Genomic DNA, 21,530 nt, shown 5'->3' on the forward strand with positions numbered 1-21,530 from the left:
GCGCCGGCCGAGATTTCTTGGTCTGACCGGAGATTTCCCGTCCTGCCAATCAGAGACATAACCAACACGAAGTCCAAAGAACCACGCATCTACGGTTTGAGTAACACGCAGACGTGCACACGATTCCAAGTCTGTCCACGACGGGCCACATCACGCAGGTTAAAACTCTCCGTCCAGTCGGAATGACGTACGACGGAATCACTCACTTCCGTCCACTCCCAGGGCAGTTTCTGAGCAGCTGGACTACCCTGACCGGGCACGTCAGACACGGTTAATGCGAGAGGAGCCGTCGGGGACCTGCAGCCAGCGTGAGTCCACACGCCCCGCAGATCCTCATCATCTGCGTGTCTGTTTGGACGTTTCAAGGACGGCTTCAGAGGTGTGGGACGCTCGTTCTCACCGGCAAGATGGTGTTGTGCAATACACCCCCCAGCTCCCTCCCACGGTGCCAGGCGCGGGCTGTGCCCCAGAAGACGGACCGTCACCGGAGTCCCAGGGGGCTTGGTCTGCTTGCGACCTCAGCCGAGCGGGCGCTGGACACACACCAGACATCGACGTGCATTAAAGCAGACACGGCTCCCCGTACTTGACAAGCCATGACCTTAAACTCAAGTCGGGTCAACCCACGGATCTGCACAAAGGCCTTCACCGCGGTGACGTCTCTTCCCACGGAAACTTTCCCCAGCAACAGCCTTTGGTGGATCAGAGGTAAGGCCTGGAGTCATCCCAAAGCCTCAAATCAGGAGGTAACGGATCTATCCACCTGGGCCCCCTGACCTTTTGCAGATGTCTCTCAGAGCACCTCGCTGGGACAAAACGCTGCCGGGTCACCTGTGCCGACCCCGGACAAGATGCTCCAGCAAACAGTGTCAAGAACCACAGGCCTGAGTCTTGTCCCGGCGTCGCAGGCTCCAGACGGAACGCTGAGCCCGGCACATGAGGACACGGGACCACGCTTTGCTGTATGTGCAGGACAAGCCAGCCTAGCAGAACTCTACAGCAAGCCTGCCCATGGGGAGAACAGTGCTTCTAGAACATTCTGAGCTCGAACCTGGGGTGTGCTGACACACCTCCATCCACAGCAGTCGTGGGCAAGGGGCCCGTCGGCCCGCCTTGCCACAGCCCCTCTCTTCCACACCAGCTCCGGGGGGGGGGGGCAGGCAGCCCAGGGCCTGGTGGACAGGGATCTGGGGGTCCCGGGTGGGTGGACAGAGGGCAGAGTGCCATGAGGGCCGTGGCCACGGGGAGGACCACTGGGGGCTCTAGGAAACGGAAGGACAGAGGCCACAGTGGGCACCAGGCATGGGCACAGCATAAGGCATCGCGGTCTGCACGGACTTTTCCCGAATTACGGGCACAGTCATCCGGGTGCCCGACCGGACGATCGTAAAACCACCTCGAGTTACGCACACAGGGAAGCTAGCTGAGGGCTCTACTAAGCATTGTTCCTGCTGACTCCCCTGGGACAAGGCTGCCTGGTCACGCACGGTCCTCGGGTCGGGCCACATCCTCCAAGTACCTTTAAACTCTGGGCACATTCAGGTTAAAATCCAGCTGTGGGATCGCATCTGTGCCAAATCACGCATTACGTAAATACCCTTCAGGCTACTCTCTCGGCTCTGCCCGTGATCCCGGCCCGATGTTCCAGACTGTGCCCCGAGCTCACTGTCCGTCACGCACCCACCTGCGTCTCAGAGGACTTGAGGAGATCAGGGCTTCTCTATGTGGGGCAAGACCTGGCTCTCAAGTGACCCCAGCCCCTCCCACTCTCCCCCGAGGTACAAGCCGTTTCATGATACCGGCATGTCCGTGAATAGCGGTATTTATCTGGGAGCACGTGCCTGCTGGGACGGCGGAGGAACGGTCGTCTCACGGCTCCAACACGGAACGGCTTCACGTCTCCTGGCAAAACCTGTGCCGGACCCGCACGCCCCGTCCACAGCGGCGAGGGGAGATGGAGGCGTCACGGACAGTAAGACGAGCTGCCTCCGCGTGCGAGTTCCTGACCCCGGATCGGAGTCCCCAAAAAACCCACAAAAAACCCAGGAACATCTTCCTCTTCCCTTCTGGGTGACCAACCTCAGTTTCCTCTTCCCTTCTGGGTGACCAACCTCAGTAAACCTTCACACAGTTGTGGGGCACGAGAGGCAGCTTTAAATCTTATACTCAAGACAGAATTCGGTGTCACTGCATGGCATTTGCCCAGAATAATAAAACCGAGGTTGCACTTTACTTTTCAGAATCAGTCTGTGGCCACCACGAGCCAAGGACTCCTGTGAATCGGGGAGGCACACGGTGCCGAGTTTCCAGCTTCGGTCAGCTGGACGGATTCTCCCACGGGTGGGCGCACACCTCTGTTCAAGGCGCTCAGGGTCCCGGCAGCCCCCAAGTCTCCCGCCCCTTCTCGCCCTCAGCCGTCGGAGATGAACCGTGCATTGAAGACCCCTTTGGGGAAACAAAGCAAATCGGTGATGCATTCACGATTCCGAGCCCGCGGACGGCAGGGTGGCTCCCCTGACCCAGCCTCGGGTCTCCCTGGAGCTCACCTCTCCAAGTGGCCCTCTGCAAGCTCTGTCAGCGCGTTCCCCAGCCCCCATATTTTTCTCAATCTTTTTTTTTTTTTTTTAAAGATTTTATTTATTTGACAGGTAGAGATCACAAGCAGACAGAGAGGCAGGCAGAGAGAGAGGAGGAAGCAGGCTCCCCGCCGAGCAGAGAGCCCGATGTGGGGCTTGATCCCAGGTCCCCAGGACCATGACCTGAGCCAAAGGCAGAGGCTTTAACCCACTGAGCCACCCAGGTGCCTTTTTTTTTTTTTTTTTAGAAGAAGCAGCTGGAAGTAAAACAGTTAAGTCAGAAGACCATCTTCAAAGTCTACCCTCTACCCAGTTACTCAAATAGGAACCACGATGCCTCCAGGCTCTCAGGCCCCCTGCTTGAGAAACCCAAGCCTGGGGGTCTAGAACCTTCTGGGGAACACCACAAGCAGAGGACGCTGCCACAGCGGCTGTGACTGATTTGAAATATTTGGGGCCGTTATCACGCCAACATGATTGTGTGTAAATGCCTGGAAGAAAAATTTCCTTTCACTGGATTTGCTGAAGCAAAAGCTTAACTTGAATTGCCGAGCAATGAGCTTTTTATTTTATTAAGAAGATACTAAAAAAGATATTTCAAATCTTCTGGTTATGGGTTTTTTTTTTTTCTTTAAAGGAGATTAGTCCCAGAGCTGTCTAAACTCTTACAGCCAGGCTTCCAGGATCTTTTCTTTTTTAGGGGGGGCTTCGGGTTGCTACTGTGCAGAACTTTCAGGATCCACGTACAGGGCTGGCTGTGGGCATGACCAGAGTGGACACCGGCCAGTTACCTTTTCATGCCAGTGACACCCGCAGGTAGGGCCCAGGACAATATGGGCCATAAAATCTTCAGGCCGATTCTCCCAGGGCCCGGAAAGCAACTCAGAACCTGGAATCCTAAGTGCTCTGAGCCTTGCCAGCCTCACATTAGAATAAAGCCCCTGGAGGGGTGACTGGCCCGGAGGACCTCCCTGGTGGGCACCCGTGTTCTGGCCCGTCTGCTGGGAAACAGGCCCTACGACGTCAGGACGGTGGTGGCATCAGGAAGGAGACTCGGGCGGGAGTGGAACAGGAAAGGCGCAGAGGAGCTTTCCGGGGCGATGGGATGCGCCACGTCGTGCTCGGGACGCAGCGTGGGTACGTCCGTCAAACTCATACCCAGCTCTGTCCCGAGGACGGAGCATTTCATTGTGTGCAACGGACACAAGAAATCGAGTCAGAGAACTTTCTGCTTCGGAGCCCTCCGTGGGGTGCGGATGGTGACTGGTGCTAAGCTTCCCCGTCTCTCTGAGTTAGGCCCACGGGCGCACATAGCCTCGCAGTGCGGTCCCAGCTTGAGGAACGCGCAGCACTGAGGAAATTGGTATTTTCTGGGCTTGATCGTTCCTTGACCCGGCCTGGCATGGGGAACCGAGCCCCGGCCGTGTGGCCTCAGGCAGGCAGGCTCGGGAGAATAGGCTGCCTGTCGGCCCAGCACTGGTGCAGAAAGATCCTGACCCCACCTGCATTTGTAGAAAGCACTTGCCCCAGACTCGACCAGTGATACCCCCAGCACACGTGCCTTAACTTGGTGTGGACTTGGCCGAACGCCTGACTTCTCTTGCCCCATGTGGGGGTGCGGTCACCCCGCTGTTGTGAGGCCAGTGTGGGCTGAATGTCTGCATCCCAGAGAATTCACCTTGAAGCCTGTGTCCCGGGTGGGGTGGGGACTTTGAGCGGGGCTGGGATCACGAGGGGGGACTGGTGCCCTGAGGAGGGGACGAGGAGACCAGATCTGTCTCCCGCCTCCGCCACGTGCAGGCGCAGCGAGGAGACCCCGTCTGTGAGCAGAGCGGTGGGTCGACAGACACGGGCTCGGCCGGCATCCCGGGCTTGGACGTGCGGCCCCAGAACCGGGAGGAACAGAGGCATGTTTAAGGCCCCGTCTACAGTGCCCTTCAGCACTGACTCAGATGGACAGACAGCGAAGTGGGGCAGCAGGTAGGAAAGTGCCCAGAACAGTGACCGGAACGCGATGGCGACCAGTCAGGAGTGTTGCCGTGACGACGGGATTCTCATCAGCACGGAGACGGATCGTAAATGTTTAAGAAGAGAGCCTCCCGCTCACATTTTTAGTTATTCAATAATGCATTCCGGGGGAGAACTGGCGCCAGGGGCAAGCCAGCCGGAGCAAACACCCACCGCGGCAGACGTCCTCACAGCCGCCGATCACCCGGCCCGGCTTCCTTGGAAAGCTTTGCCTCTCATTTCTTCTCCAGCTCTTGCTTCCACCCCCAGCACAACAAGGCACCCTACCTCCTGGGGAGGGGCTCGAGAAAGCTCTGCACGTGCAAACCTCCCAGGACAGCACCTACTGCCTCTTCCCCCAGGACCTCGGGTTCTAGAAATCTCTGCACACCTGGCCACCAAGCGAGGGCTCCCCTGACGGCCTAATGCTCCCTGAACTCCAACGGCATCTTTGTAACCCAGCAGAACCTTAAGAAACTGGAGATTTAACTGGACTGAAGTCCAAGAAAACAGCCAGCACTGCTGGTCAGGCAGCAGGCCCCCAGCCCCGTCCGGGCCCGCGCGTGGCTCACCTTCATAGAGCCAGTCGCTGAGTCCGTTGTAAATCACGCCTTCCTTCCCGGTCGACACCACTCGGATGGCCTGCTTCCCGACGTGCGCGCAGTAGTAGATATTGTTTTCGAAGATGAATATCTAATCAGGAGGAGAGAAAACACAGTGTTAGCCCAGGACGTGGCTGTGAACAGGGTGTTCTTAAGAAATCTGAAGCCGGTGACGTGCTTTGCTTCCGCCCGGTGCGTTTCTCTGCTAGAACAAGGACCGTGCGGGGATCCTCCGGGGCTCCCCTGCGGGCCCCGCGTTTCCAGTTACTCAGAGTCTCCTGTTTCCCACAGTTCGCCCCACGCTCTCATCTCCCAGGACGGGACAATCCGGGGTCTCGTCCTTTAGGGGCTTCCCCACCAAACCGCGTTGTCTGTTCCCACTACTGTGCTGTTCTTGGCGGTGCTGGGCTCAAACCCCAGAAACCCGGCATTTACTCATTCGGTAGTCACTGCAGTCAGTTAACGAGGGGTACCCCCCGTGCCCCTCACCGGAGGTGACGTGTTTAATGGGGTGGGACACAAACGGGCTTTCATTCCACTTACAATCCGGTAAAGGAGTCAGACTTCACCAGGAGAAGTTCTGATGGGGAGAGCGGGGCTCCGGGAACACAGAACAGGATTCCCTAACTTAGGTCAACGATTCACTGAGAACATGATGGAAGTTTTTCTTACTGTGGAAAAACACACACGACGCAAAGCTGGCCACCATGACCACGGTTTAGAGTATAATCTGGTGGCATCGCGCATTCACACGATTGTGCCACCAGCACGTCACCATCTTCAGAACCTTCCCATCATCCCCGCAGAGACTGTCCCCACGAACGCTGATGCTCCACGAAGCTGGTGACTCGAAGCATCCTGTGTAAATGGAATCACGCAATATCTGTCCTTCTGAGACTGGCTTATTTCGCTCAGCCTGAGGTCCCCCAGGGTCCCCCGTGCCGCGCCAGGCGACGGGGTTTCAAGAAAGTGCTGTTCGTGCTAAGGGCGCGGCGAAGAGTAGGACGGAGATGGGCCGAGAAGCTCAGTGCACAGGAGCAGCAGCACAGGAGGAGAGCCGAGCCGGCGTGGGCGCGGGGTGTCTGCGGAGGTGGCGAGGAGGTGAGGGACAGGGAACGGCAGGTGCCGGCTCCCGCAGGGTCTGTCCCCTCTCGTGGAACCCCACCAGCAGCAGGGGCAACCCAGTTGATGTGAGTCTTCCGGCGACGAGAAGGCAGCAGGGCCATGAGTGGGGGACCGTGTGGCTGGCCCGGTCATCTCACAAGGGGGTGCTGGGGACACCAGCCGGGAGGGGTCACTGACTGCGCTGAGTGAACCCAGGTCTAGGTGAAGGCAGAGGTGCTCCTGAGTCGCTGGGTGGCGGTGACCTGCTCGTGGAGGGCAGGACGGTCTTGGTCAGTGGTTCTCCAATGCTGGCCACTATCAGGATCTGGGGAGCCCTTAAAACCCCACTGCCTGGTCCCCAGCCCAGCCCCATGATCAGTATCAAGGGGCGAGAGCCGGGAATCAGAATTTTAAAGAAGGGTCCCGCGTGACTCCAGCGTGCCGCCAAATGGGCAAACCCATGGCCCAGGGAAAACCCAATGTCCCCTGAAGCTCTGCCAGAGTCGGCAGAGTGTCCGAGCCCTCAGACGTGCACACCTGCTGGGCCCCGAGTTTCTGCACCTGCTCCAGTCTTCCATGTCCAGGGGCCACGTCCACGCCATCCCAGCCATGTGGACCAGGCACAGGACTCAAACCAGGTGTTTTTCTTTTAAAAGAGTCTATAAAAAATACCGTCAGTGTCTTTTAAGAGACCACGGAGAGAGGAAAAGGTGGAAATATTAACTTTTTTTTTAAATTGAAAACGCAAAAAAGGCAGTTTCCCCAGATGGCTTTCACCGACGGCAGATCTGAAAGTGCCAAGTGTCAGATCTCTGCTGAGGACGCCTGGCGCTTCCGGGATTCACTCCAACCGGGAAGGAGCTGGGAGACCCCCAGACACACGTATGCATCCTGATCTAACTTCAGTGGCTGTTCTCGTGAGTTTGCCTAAGGGGAAGATGTTATTACTAAATTTTAACCTCTTTTATGTATTCTAAGCCTGTAATAAATTTCTGAATCAAATCAGAGCACAGCCAATTAATATTTCGAGTGAGTAAGATGTGCTCCGATAGACATTAAATCCTTTATCACCTTGTTTTATTTTTAATGGAAGGAAAATGAAAAGAAACAGGTTGTAAGGAAGAGTGTGCTGTGCTTGGGAGGCGTTTTCCGTTTTCCTCCAGACCTGCCGGTGGAGCTCCCAGGGTCGGAGATGGGGCTGTGTGCAGCTCTGCACCTGGGGACAGGCGCTGGCAGGGGCAGGACAGGCACTGGGGCCGGCGGCGGAGTCCTCCACCCCCCAGCCCTGCTCGGCACATGGGCCATCACCGCGGTTCCCAGCGCCCTGGGAGCACCTCGATGCCTTCCCCGTGCCGCTCCGGTCCCCGCCTCGCCCCCCGACGTGCAGAGACTTTAGCTCCCCTCCTGCAGTGGCTTCTCCCTTACCCTGCTGGGGCTGACCCCCCCAGGGCCCCCCATAGAGCAAGGTGTCCCTGCTTCCCTCCCTCGAAGCATCTCACGCGTCCCAGTCCCGATCCTGTTTCCTAAAGCACTGTTCCTGGAAACCTGCAGTGGCTTTTCTGGGGCATGGAACCGAGTTTAAACGTCTGGTCCAGGGTTCAAGGCCCTCCAGGACTCCAGGACACTGGCCTGACCGTCTCCCTCACTCTCCCTCCCCTGCAGGAGTCACGGTGGGCCGACGACACAGGGGGACCTGCTGGGGGAAAGGCAGACCCAGGGGCTCACATTTGCCAACGGGGGTCGAGACTGTACCAGCTCGGGGCACAGAGCTCCGCGCCACAGCCCGTGGGGGCACAGAGCCGGCGCGGCGTGACCCGGGCTCGGATTCTTCCGTCACTGGAGATGGCAGCAGAAGCGGACGCTGGCGGGTGTGACGAGTGAGCGGACGCTGGGAAGCGCGTGGAGCAGCGCCCGCACCGAGTGCCGGCTCGACGGCATGTCTGCTGTTGTCGCGTCATCACTATAAAAACCCGTTCCATCGGGAGGGATCAGGAGAGGTTTTGGGGGAGGCGACACTGGAGCCAGACTAGCTTCTAATTTTGCTCAAGGCCGATTTACAGAATTTTTTTCTTTTTTCCTCTTGTGCTTTTCGTGTCGCATCTAAGAATGGCCAAGTCCAAGGTCATGAACGTTTACCCCCATGGTTTCCTCTTCGGCTCGTATAGTTTTAACACTTACATTTGGGCCTTTGGTCCATTTCGGGTTATTTTGTGGGCACATGTCGACCATGCATTTTCATATACTTGGTAAACGCTCATTCGTGTTCACGCGACGCTGTGGATCCGCCGCGGCCTTGTTTCGAGGAGGAAGACAGAAGCGCAGGGAGGCTGAGTAGCTTGACCTCCAGCTTGCTGGCCGGCGGTGCAGTGGGGGTCCAAGCCAGGGGCCCTGGGGACGCGAAACGCTGTGCCCCAAGGGGAGACAGGAACTCGGGGACTCAGGCGGTCTGTGCCATGGCACACCGCTTCTTTATAGCAATTTGTTAAATAAGCGAACGGTGTGATTTCTAACCAGCCATGAGCCCGAGACCAGGGATGAGTGTCGGAGCCACTGTGAGTCCCCACTGTCCTTCTGGCTGCTTCTCTCTCACGCAGAAGAACACAAACGCCCAGGGTGATGTCACAGTGTCACCGTCGTTAGGATCTTCCGGCTGACACAGCAGCCCTCACCGGCGGCCCCCGTGCCCTGCTGTACTCAGGTAGGCCTGGGTCTGGGGCTGCGTGACTGCGGGACCTCGCTGGCTAGCTCCTAGTCCTACCAGCCGCGGTTCTAGAATCCGCTCAGTCAAGGGGCTGTCCACCTCTATCTCAGGATGACCGTGCCCGTGCCGTGTGTCCAGATTCCGCACTGACAGCTGCCCTGGGACCCGAGGCCGCTCGAGCGTTGTCAGTAGAAAGGCTGCCGAGCCTACAGCACGCGTCATCACCCCAAGGTCCTGTGATCCCAGGCACAGAGCTTGGCCTCGAGTCTCTCTTCCAGAAAGCTTTAAAAAACATGTGCTCAGGTTTCTCCAAAGGAATCAGATTGTTCTGTTCCCCTCCCGTGTGGTCTCCGGGCACCACGGTACCTGCTGGGGACAGCAGGCAGTCCCCGCGTCCTGCACCCTGCCATGCTGACGCCCCTTCCGGAAGCTCTGCCCTTTCTGGGGCTTCCAAGTGTCCCCTCCTCAGGACCTTCTCTCTCCTCACCGGAGACGGCTTCCCCCGCTGCCTGCCCGTGTCCCGGGCCTCCCGGGAGGCTGTGCTGGGCTCCGTCCGCCCAGCTGCTGCCCTCCCCGTGACTGCCTCTCCACGACACGCACGTGGCTGCATGAGGAGAGGCTCTGGCATGAGGGAGCATGAAGGTCCAGGCAGGGCACATGAGGGAGTGGGAAGCGGGAGCGTCTCCTCTACTTTGAGGGCCTGACGTGTGGCTCCTGCGCACCCCCCTCGGACTTTGCCGGCAGCTTCTGATGGTCTGATCCGTGTCGCCTTCGCTGCCGTCCAGAGCTGCTGCCCCTTGAGCACCTGCACGTCCTTCTCCACGGTCCCCTCAGATGCCAGCCAGGTGGGGACGCCCCTCTTCCCCGCTCGGCATCCTTACCAGGACTACGAGTGTGGCCATGCCCCTTACGGACCCGTGTGAGCCAGATGGCAGACGAAGGTCTCCGGCACGTTTGCTTCCCCGTGTCCTGACTCACCGAGCCCCATCCCTTCCTCACCTCTGGGCGCTTTAGTTCCTTCTGCCGCCCCGGAGTAGCAGGCGAGAGCCCACATACGTACAGCCACGTCAGCCTGCCCCCGGCCCGCCCGCACCCGGGTCTTCAACAGAGAGGTCAGAAGTACACACCCAACGGGACTGGAAGTACAAGCTTCACTATTTCTTACAAAACACTTCACCTTTTTTATTAGTCTGATTTTTTAAGGAGCACTTTGACTCAATACGGTTCGCGGTCACATGACTCAACTCTCATGGTTACAGTGAATTCTGGGAAAGTTCAGTGAGTCGGAATTCTCCGGAGGGCCGTGAACTTCAGTTCAACCGACTTTCCAGGTGAGTTCCTGAAGTAAAGAAAAGATCTTTTCGGTTTCCATTTTGAGGGAAATATTTCCATGTTTTTCTGCTCTCCCGGTTTAGTGACTAGAACGAGGTCTACGGCGTGGCGTTATTACTGAGTCAGGACCCTGTTGCCTGAGGTCATCAACAGAATCACACATTTTCATGGCCCAGAACCGTCGGTGTATCGCAGATGAACGGACGGGGCCGAATCGCCGTCCCTGCCCAGACTCGTTTCCCCGATGCTCCGTGCGCTGGCGGATCTCCTCCACGCGGGCAGCACACCCTGATACTTAATACAGGAGTTAGCTGGGTTTTGACTAATTGAGGCTTTCACTTGTTCTGGAATCCAAAAGCTCCTGAAACTTCAGTTAACTCAGAAGAAATCAAGCTCTGCCCGTGTGAGTGCAGCCACGGAGTGTTAGTCGAACACGCTCAGTATTTCCAACAGGGACTCAGAGTAAGTGGCGGTAAGACGCTTATCCTCACGTCGCGGGGGTTACGACAAAGCTCGTGGGCGCGGACGCTGCAGTGGGGGCTACTCGGCTCAGGAGCCAAGGACGAGATCATTACGGCAATCGGGTGCAAGTCAGCGTTCACTGCTGGAAAATCCAGGCCAACGGGGACGCCTACGGAGCAGCTCCGGGACGGGCAAAAGCAGCACAGGTCGGTGTGGCATGAGGAGGTGGGGGTACACGGGACTCGAGGTAGAAACCTCGGTTCCGGTGGAGACCGCCGGCGGACTGCGTCGCGTGGGTCGCTCGCCGAAGCTCACCTCCTCCACCACGGGGATGGGAGGTCGCCTGGCTCTCCAGGATTCCCTCCAGCTTCCACATCTTTCGGCATTCACACCCATTTCAACATGCACAGCGAGCCCCACATGCTGGCATTGAAGGGGAGTGTGGGTTCCCCACCCGGCGGCTGAGAAACCCCGGCGGCCGTGTTTCCCCGGGCCTCTCTGGCTGGCCCGGGCGGCCGACTTTCCTGACCTCAAGGTGCCGCCCCCAGAGCAGGAATTACTTAACGGGCGCTTTTCCCCTTGCCTGACGTCTCGAGCTGTCCCCGGTCCTGGGCGAGCACACGTTGCTAATGTTTCCGGAGCCAGTACGGATGAGAGACCCCATTACATATGCTATGGAATTTGATCCCCGGGGTGAAACACAGAGCCGCCCGTGCACGGGAGCGACCAGCCCTCAGCACGGGCTCAGAAGCCCTCGTAAGGAATTCATTCCTAAAGCGAACTATATCGTCTTTGCGGCAGGCCATCCCAACCCCACGGGACGCGCTCCACACAGTCAACCCACATCACAGGTCCCCAGAACACAGATCTTGTGTCTGGATCTTGCAGCCTGGGCCACATATCTTTTAGGAGACCGGTGAAGAGCAAAATGTTGATGGCGGCGGCCAGTAGGTCCCTGGGAGTCTGCCCTGGTCAGGCCCGTGCTCCCGGATGGCTCTGATTTCTAGATGCACAATAAATGCCACGTCCAGTCCTGCAAACGCCCCCCACGACGGGCCCATACAGAGAGCTGGAAGGACCGACCGTGGCTAACGGACTGAAAGACCCTGCTGTGAGGTCATCTGGAACTCAGGGTCGGTCCGGTCGGCATGGACACTGACTTTGGACTAACTTTGTTTCTTGTCGTCTTGGACACCTGGCGTGGCAGACGGGATTCTAAACGTAGGCGACACTGTCTTTGACACCCTGCGCCTGGACGATGGGACCAGTACATACTGGGTGGAAGCCGGAGCTGTGATCTCGGCCGCTTTTTGGTGGTGGGGGCACTGCTTCATGCAATCCTGCGGGAGAGGGACACCCACCACCCCTCAGCACTAGTTCTTGTCTCTAGTCTTCCGGACCAAGCGGACGCCAGCATGGCTTTCATGGATGTTCAAGTCAGAATGCTTGCTCGATCGATACAAGACCACCACAGGGGCTCGGAGCCGCCCTCGGGCCCCAGGCACAACCCATCCTCCCTGGGCTCGTGTTGGCAGAAACCCAGGATGGTGGGAGCTCCGAGTCCTTCCCGGAGTGAACTGACCAGGGAGTCATTACAAGGGAGACACCCCAACACGGAGCGAGGACACGGGCGAAACCGCGCTGGGTTTCTCTGGACAGCAGACTGGCTGACGTCCCACAGTCAGCTTGCCTATGAGGACCCCCAAACCCACCAGCCCCGGGCCGCAGGCACTGCCCAGTATCACAGCACGTAAGGAAAACAGGAAGGATGTGGTAATCCTACAGACCCCACGGACACACAGAATGGGGCTACGGGAAGGGACTTTGATGTGTTTTATTCCCTCCCAGATGTGTGTGTGTGTGTGTGTGTGTGTGTTGGTGGATGGGTACAAACTCCAGCTTTTAATAAAACTAAGGTCATATAACATATGACTCTGCACACCAATGTAAGATTTATGTCAAAGATGCTTTTCGACCTCACGAAGCATCGCTGGGACACGTCTCTTCGGAGATGTTAATTATGTTCCTATTTTTGACTCGATTCTGTTTTTACCACAATAAAAATGCTATGGCTGCATCTTCGTCCAGAATCTGCCTGCGTCTCCAGTGTCACTAGAATAAATTCCTGAGCGGAACGCATGAACCATGTTCACTGTGCGGCTAAAAGAACGGGTCAAGGACGTGACGGGTCCATCAAAGACCCACACAAAGACCGAGAAGATACAGAAGCGTTTGTACTCATGAATAAGGAAAAGAGATCTTATCACGGAGGGACGGTGTTGTTTATCAAACCATCGAAGCCCAGACATTGCTTGCCCTATAGGGCTAAGAATGCCATGTGCTCTTCTGAGGGGAACAGAGACTGCTATCACAGGACATTAAATAAATTCTTTCCTTGCTCTGTTTTGCTCTCCTATTACTTGTCATTTGGCTATGCCTCTGCTCGCTCGGGCAAGGAAGGGGCCGTCTGTGATCCCCGTTTAGAACCGCATCTGGAGAATGGGCGGGTGGAGGGGAGGCCCAGGCTGCTCGGCAACAAGGGGCTTTAAGATCCCGGGGCTTTCTTGCCCAGTTTGGGGAGGTCCCCACCAAGCTCACATCCCCTGACTCGAGTGGCTCCGATGACCCAGGCTGGGCGCCCGCCCCGTGCTGGGCAGGGCCACATCGCGTCTGGGCAGCGGCGACAACTCCGTCTACCTGGGCAGATGGTTCACATCTCCAGGACCTCCACCAGCCTGAAACTCGGAGCCCTTGGTTCTTATGCTGGTTCTCTCCCAGACAGCGGCAGGTCTCGACAAAAACCAGTTAACTGGTCCCGCCCTGGAAATACAGCCAGCCACACTGGCCACACCTGTCGGAGATGATCCATGGGAGGAAACCCTGAAGGTCCTAAAGCAGGTTTGAAGGGAACACGTGAAGAGCAGAGCACGCGTCCAGCCCAGCTAACTGTCACTGCAGACGGCCACGACCCCTCCGCCAGCAGGGTCCTCACAGCCGCTCCCGCACGTTGTCCCGCAAAACTCTGGGTCCCCCATCACAGCCCACGCCCACTCCAGCAAGTTAAAAAGGTTTTGATCCTGCAGGCAGACTCCAGTGCCAGGAAAGGAAAAGTCTGACGGATAATCTAAAACTATCTTACCAGAAGGGACCTGCGCTGCCTCATGCTTTCAAAACGCCAACCCAGACGCAGAGGAGACACCGGGAACGCCACACTGACGACCCGCCCAGCAGGCAGCCTTCACGCTCGAGGAGACCCTCCCTTTCGTGGTCACCCACCCAGAAAAATCTCCCTGTGTCCTCTCACCGCTGGACACACACATTAACCCGGAGAGTCCGGATGTGCTACCTTTCCCCAAGCCAAGGAAGAGGTCTCCAAACACATTACGTTCGTGGGCATTTATTCAGCCCCTCACGTTCGGCGTCCACCGTGACGCTGCTGGCCTCCTCACGGGAGCAAAGACTTCACGGTTCGCTAAACGCATGTGATGCTGCTTGCAGACCTGGGAACGCGGAGCGGCGGCCCGGCCGGACGCAGCAGCCAGCATTCTCTCTGCAGGAATACGTGTGCGATCACCGTGTACAGCCCCCGCGTGACCGAGGGTCTCTGAGGCCCCGGGACCACCCAGGACGGTCTGGGTTCCTGAAACTCCCCCTGGCCGGGAAGTGCTGGCAGGAGAGAACACGGCACCCGAGGCGGCCTGGGCGGTGGGTTCCTGAGGACGGCGTGGGAGTGGGCGAGGGAAGGGAAGGTGGAGGCTGGCCCAGAGGAGGGACTGAGCCCTGCAGGACACAGAGGCACGTGGAGGCGCCCGGGGCGGAATGCAGGAGGCTGGCGCTCAAGGCGACTGTGTGGAGGGCGTGGTGGAGAAGGGGCCGGGAGAGCCGAGGCAGGCCCTGCCGTCTGCAGTAATGCCTTTGTGCTTTCCTCTAAGGACAGGGGACCTGGAGGGCTCCGGTGTTCACCGCAGTTGTCAGCTGCTGTAAACGTGGGGCCGTGCGTCCTGTGCTCTCCACGACCTCCCGCTGCCCTGTAGGAGCAGGGCGCAACGAGTGGACAAGGGACCCCAGTGGGGCAGTCCCGCCGAGGGACGATGGTGGCCTGGGCCTTGTACTGGCCATGGGGACGCCACCACGCAGGCGAATTCCCAGGTGTGATACTGGCTGGACATGGCTTAGAGGAGCGGCAGTTTGAGCGTCTCCTCACACTCAGGGGGGTGGAGGCTGGTGTCCACCGGGGATCCGTGGAGCGGCTCAGGTCGGAAACCATGATCCCACCTGAGATGGGAGCACAGACAGTCCGGGTGGAAGGGGCCACATGCCCTTGGTCTGGAGCAATTCATGTCTCAGGCTGCGGGGGAGATGGGCAGCACACATCCCTACCGTGAAAACAGCTTGGTGACCCTGAACGACCTTGGGCAACCCTGAACGGGATCCTGCTCCTTCCTTCCTCTTGTATCTTGAGCAGCACCACAGCCCACACCATGACCCTGTGTGGTCCACGGCAGCCCCTGGACAGGGCCATGCGGGCCCCGGGCATTCCAAGTCTCTGCTCCAAGGGGATTGGCATTCCCTTAGCCCCTCAACTCACTGGTTGAACCCCAAGCATCACATGTCATTGTGGGTGTCAGAGCTTGCTGCTGATCTTTAAAGGATTCAGTGTGGCAGGAAAAAGGAAAGCAAGAAAGCAAGATAGGTTGAGGGAGAGACAGGTGCACACCTGAGGATTTGCTTCTAGCACCTGGATACAGCTACGCCTGATGCCAATCCTGTGTATCCCTGGTAGGTAAGAGACTTTTTTTGTTTATTCTAGTTTAATTTGCAATGCTGTTCCTATAACTGAAAAATCCTGTTCTTCCTCTGCAAAGCTCTTCCTTGTATGGGTATTGTGGATAATAACAAGTTTTTGTCCTCCAGGAGCTCCTTGCCTGGTCTAAGCACATTCTCATCCATGCTTATATTTACAAAATTAGGGCAGACAATGGACACCAGCTCGTGTGCCATGTGCAACCAGGAGCATTCTGGATTCGGGAGGATGTCTCATGCCTGCATTTTCTGAAGAATAGCTTTGAGGGTTTGTTCTCCCGTTCGCCGAAGGCAGCATCTGATGCTATTCAGAGATCTATGAACCTCGAAGGCTCGCAGATGTAGAGATGAGGGTCAGTCAGCAGAAGCGGTGAAAAGGTGCATGATCTACTGGTAAAGCCCTGATGTGTCCATCCAAGAACACTTCTGAAGAAGCCCGAGTCAGCCCAAGAACACCGTATGTCACCGTGGCACAATCCTTGAGTGCCCTTTTCGTGCTCCTTTCGGCCTCCAGGAATCTTGGCTTAGCTTGAGTCTGAACACCCCAAAACGGTGTCCTTCCACTGCACTGCGTGGTGAGCTCCGTGCAGATAGCTGACGGCGGTGACCCCGCTCTCTGAAGCTTGCATGCAGCGCCTACCCCTCCCTCCCCCATACTGGACCCTCCTCCACGGAATCTGCACAAAACGGAAGTCCCAAGAACGCGGAGACTTGAGCTGTGTTTCTGTTCATGGCCACTCATGGCCACGTCAGAACCTTGCAGACTGGTTCGTGCGAAGTCTTTGCTGATTGGCGGAATCGCGTCCATGATCCCAGCAGTGGTCACTACTGTTTGCTGAGGGCTTGCTACGGCACCCAGCGTGGGCAGATACTTCGTATGTATTTATTTTCATTCCATGCTCATGAGGGCTTCCTGTCAGCCAGACATTGTTCTGCACTTTCAAATGCTGATTTTCTTAATCCTCTGAGACAGGTGTGACTGTGGATCATTCCCCCCTCTGGGGGGAGGAAAGCAGGACTCAGACCTGTCATGTGCAGGTCGGTGCACCATGTGGGCTGAAGAACCAGGACTCTGAGTCCATGATCTGTGGCCTCTCCTTGTCCAGACACCTTGGAAAGGCTCCGAACGGGTAAGCTCTGGCCAAGGTCAAGCTGCTGGTAAGTGGCAGAACAAGAACACCCTGTTTCTGGATCCACTATGCCCGGGACTCCCGAGGACAGCCCAGGGCCAGCAGCACCATGATGCCGGGGAACACATCGGAATGCTCCCTCTCGGGCTGTGACCGAGACCCAGTGGGACTTAGCAAGCCCTCCTGTGACGGCGATGCGCACGGGAATGCGGCAGCCCCTGCGCTGGGCCTCGCGGCCTCTCCCAGACCATCAGAACCAACAATCCTGAGCGCTCTCCTGGGAAGAATGACTGACCCCGGGTCTTTACAGAGGCTGCAGGGAAACACCGATGTTGGAAAACTCCCCACGCGCAGCGAGTTCACTGACCGTAGCAAACACGGTGTCTTCCTCTCTTGCCTCATCAACACTTGCAGACCATACTTCACAAGAAGCTTCCTCGGTTGCCAAAAGTCCTCTGCTCCGAAGAAATGCGTGCCCCACGATATTCCCGAGGTGATGGAAACATTCACTCCCCCCCCCCCGACAAGTTTCTGGAGCTTTCAGCATATGGGACAAACATGAATGACCTCTGGCTACCAGCATGTGACCTCTGGAGCGGCTCCTGGTGACCCTTCTTCCGGGCTCGCTGGTTGGAACCCCGGAGCTCCGCGGACAGTGGTGTCTGGGGTGAGGCCACGCTGACGCCGCCCACGGCCTCCCAGACAGGCCGGCTCACCCCATTCACACGCGGTCCCTCTGATGTCCCCGGGCCACCGGTCTTCGAACTTTCTTCTTCTCCGGGGCGATGTGAGGCAGCCCGTCCCTCAGCACCGAGGGTCTCCTTATCTAGTCTGTAGATGATCCGAGGTCTCTGAAGCCCCGATTCCCCCTCCCGACCTTGTTACTGCTCATTGGCGGCTCCCCAGAGGGCAGGCAGGGCAGGAAGAGCGCGTCCTACTAGGAAGCCTGCCGCGCCTGCTCAGGAGACCCTGCCGTGGGGCCGGGGCGCCGCACACCCGTTTCTGCTGCCTGTACCCCTCCACCACTGATCTCCCGTCCTCTCGTATCTACACGGTGGAAGGAAGTAAGAGATGAACGAGCTGGGCACCTGGGGGCTCGGCGGGTGGAGCCTCTGCCTTCAGCTCGGGTCATGATCTCAGGGTCCTGGGATCCAGCCCCGCATCAGACTCTCTGCTCAGCAGGGAACCTGCTTCCCCCCCTCCCTCTGTCTGCTCACCCAAGCCCACCCCGCCTATTCTCTCTCGCTCTGTCTGACAAATACACAAAATCTTAAAAAAAAAAAAAAAAAAAGAAAAAGATGAATGGACCAAGACCAGGTAATTCACAAGAAAAGATAGCATGGGTATTAATTTGTGAAAAATTTATGGACAAGTACCAATTTACTATTAAATACACGCCAATTTAATCAACCATGAGTATAATTACATACATGCTGACTTAAATAGTTATGTCATTGGATTAGATTAGCAAAGACTGTTTTAAATCGTAGAATCACCAATATTTTTCTTAAATGATGAGACCCGGTATTGGTGGATATGCCGTGAGAACGGGCGAGGGAGCGCACGGAAAACAACTTATAGTTGCATGTGCAGAGCCCAAGACTGTTCAGAGTTCTTGATCCCATCACTGTGAATCAGGGACATTTTAGGCCCCAAATACTCTACTGCATCGATTCTAATACTGAGTCTTATCAACAGTCTAGATGTCCAGCGAGAGAATGGTTATATACATTTCTATAAATCCACTCTATGAAATATTGCATAAGTATAAAAAATGATGCGTACGAGTATTTGATTATATAAAGTGCTAACTGCGTGACAGGAGGCACAGAAGTTGGGCTGGAATACTGATAGCTGTATGAGGAGGGCATCTACTCTGGGAAGCAAGATTATGAAGACAACAAAATATTAACAGTAATTATCTGTGGACACGAAGTGTATCATACTATAATAAGGAGATTTTTTTTCCCTTTTTTGTGAAATTTTTTCTATGTTCTCTGTTATTTTTACAATAAAAAAATCAATTAATAATAATTAATAACTAGCAAAAATGAGCCTGGCCCTGGGACTGAGCGAGAGTCAGGGTAAGAGAACGAAGGGGTCACTCTCCTAACGCCCACAGGATGTCGTGTGTCCAGGGAGAAGTTCAGGAAACGGGTATTTACCACACAAGGTGGGTGTAGCTAGAGCCAGGCAGAGCCTGTCAGTCCCTGAAGCCTGCACGGAGGAGGTGGCGCCTTTGACTTTCAATGCTATCCCTGTTCCAGCCTGACCCTGTTTTCTGCCATTATTGCCTCTGTTTGAAATGAGCCCCGTATCACTCGGCAATTCATATTAAAACAACTAAACATTCTGGAGAAGATGAGAACCCTCCGGCTCTCCTGGCGGGTTGCTCCGTGGGGATGAACAGACCTAACTGGGGGCCTCTGGTTCCGCGGCCAAAATGACCTCAGCTTGCAGGAGGAACTCCCGGGGATCATGGGGTGCTGCCCTGGCCTTCCTCTCCACATGGGGATTGGTGTTCTGCACACACGGCCTGCTCGGCCACCAGTCACAGGCTGTACCTGGAAGCCCCAGGCCGGGGGAAGGCAGTGTGAAGGCACAACAGGTGTTTCGGGTCACGCGTCTCGGGGTATTTAAATCTCCCGAGGGGAGGCAGCTCCGGGGCCGGGGAGCCTAGACTAAGTCCACAGTGACGTGTCCGTGTCCTGCTCTGCAGAGCCCAGGATGGCCCTATGCGGTGCAGGAAGCCTCCTCAACGACCCTCACCCCACCTCCAAATTCGGGGACCACCAGGTCACTTGCATGTGGCCGAGGGCACTGTCTGCTCTCTGCCCTGTAGTCATCACTTAGCACATTCCCGTGTCTTAAAAACGCGGAGGTGAGACTCGTTTCTAAAACCGTGTGACACTTTCTCAGGTTACGTCATGGATGGTGTCCGTCAGAACAGCAATCTTCTCCAGGCTGTGGTGACGTCCTTCCCGCTCGTCGTGCCCCGGGCGAACGCGTGGTTGTTCTGTTGGTTAGACTTGTCTGAGCTCTTCCTTCCTGACCTTGGCCGCGCCGGCCCCCATGATGTGCGCCCGTGGCTGGGGCAAGTGGGGGCAGGGCGGGTGGCCTGGGGCCTCATGCTGTCCTCCCCTCGTCCTGCAGCAGACACGAGCTCTCTCTGTGGTGTCCCCAGGCAGCTTTCCCCGCACACAGACACGGAGCCTCTCTGGGCGATGACACAGGAGCAGCGGTTCTTCCGGACCTCATGTGAGCTGGCAACCCCCGGTGATCTGAGGCACCGAGGCCGCAGGTGGGGAAAAGCCCACGAACGGGCTCCCACGTGAGGTCGGGCAGCTGCTCTGGGATCGGAGTGGGTGGGTGTGTTTGGGGGAAAGGGTGGAGGGGCTGCGGGCTCACCCGGAGCCCTGGGCTGGGGCGGGGCGGGGCTCCCTGCTCTGGAGACTTGTCCCCGCGTGAGCGACAGACCTGTTTGTCTGGGACACCCCCGGTGTTAGTACTGAGCATCTGAACGGCCTGGGACATCCCCCCCAGTCCCAGAAAAGCTGGGGCAGCTGGTCACTCAGGATTTAGGTGACTCATCCAGAGTGGGGAGGGCACGCGGGCCCTGAGGGACCAGAAGCTGATCTCCTTACTTAGGTCGTGGATTGGGAACTCCTGGGACAGGTTGAGAATCTGTATAAACCCCACATGTCCGTCTTCTTGTACAGACACACACACCTGTACCCCAGCCGTCATACGTGGCAGCTGTAACTACCCCAGAGGCGCTGGAGAGGTATTTCAGGAGGGTTGTTTTTGCTCAGGTTTAGCCGGAACCTTCCGGAGCCTTCCAGACTCACAGGAGCTGCATGGCTGTGATGGGCCACACGACAGGGAGCTCTGTGCCTGCAGCCGGGGAGGAAGGGTGGCCAGGAGAGGTGCTGGTTACCCCACCGCACACGTCGGGTTTGTGCACGTATGGACAGACCACTCTTAAGAGGTGGGAGTCTCTCCAGTAACAGGGCCTACCAGAGCCCAGGGCTGGGCCTGGCTCAGCAGAGGCCCCTGACTCTGGGAGCCGCACCAGCCAGGGGCCTCCCACCGTCTGGGAGGCTGGCTCGGCTGAATGAGGGCACCTTTGAACTCAGCAGGGATTGTGCGATGAAATATTTTAATACGCAGCTGACCTTCTGCTGGGAGCCTGGCAATTAGCCCTTCTGAAAAATCAGTGCACTCAGAATTTTAGCAAGATGGAAATGTTAATTAAGAGAGCAAAGTTTCAAACTCCTTAAAATATCAGGAGACATTCCAGCAGCACAATATGACTTGGTGTTCTGCAGATGGGACTTGGGGGAGGCTTACTGGGACAGCGTCGGGGCGGGGGTCCCTGCTGCCGTGCTGGGGACCAGCACGCTGTGGCGGCTGGGAGGGACCGGCGTTACCATGACGCGTGTTAAATCTGGAGGCTTTTGCTTCTGAAACCTCCTTTTAGGGACGCTCAGGACCACCCTTCCTCAAAGACCCCTGAGAGGTAGAACGTAACTGAGGAGAAAAAGAAAGAGCAGAGACAGCAATTCTCCAGTAAAGCCGCGGCAAGGAGAAAAGGATGGCGAGCAGCTGGGCTTCCCTGCCCCCACCCCTGAGCCTGCAGGACGCAGCTGCTACTCCAGAATCATAAATTAGGATTGGAAAACCCACGTTCTCAAAGCCCTAGAGAACGACCCCACACATTTTGGTGCCTCTTGACCCCCCTCCCATTTATGACATGATTTCCCCCCAAACAACAGACTTTTGTGCACCTGAAGTTGGGACCTGGGAAGACAGG

The 21,530-nt window shown here is 57.0% G+C and overlaps 1 protein-coding gene across 4 annotated transcripts in view; it reads right to left on the bottom strand.

Annotated features, from left to right (window-relative positions):
• The window catches only part of DPP6 (dipeptidyl peptidase like 6), an 857,378-nt gene that overhangs the window by 107,187 nt on the left and 728,661 nt on the right, over nt 1-21,530 (bottom strand). For all 4 annotated transcript variants that reach the window (XM_059396038.1, XM_059396041.1, XM_059396039.1 and 1 more), the window contains exon 8: nt 5,156-5,276. In XM_059396038.1, the coding sequence (XP_059252021.1) occupies nt 5,156-5,276 (121 nt within the window). The remainder of the gene's footprint in view (nt 1-5,155; nt 5,277-21,530) is intronic.

This window comes from Mustela nigripes, chromosome 4, assembly GCF_022355385.1.
Source record: "Mustela nigripes isolate SB6536 chromosome 4, MUSNIG.SB6536, whole genome shotgun sequence".
NCBI classification, from domain to species: Eukaryota; Metazoa; Chordata; class Mammalia; order Carnivora; family Mustelidae; genus Mustela; species Mustela nigripes.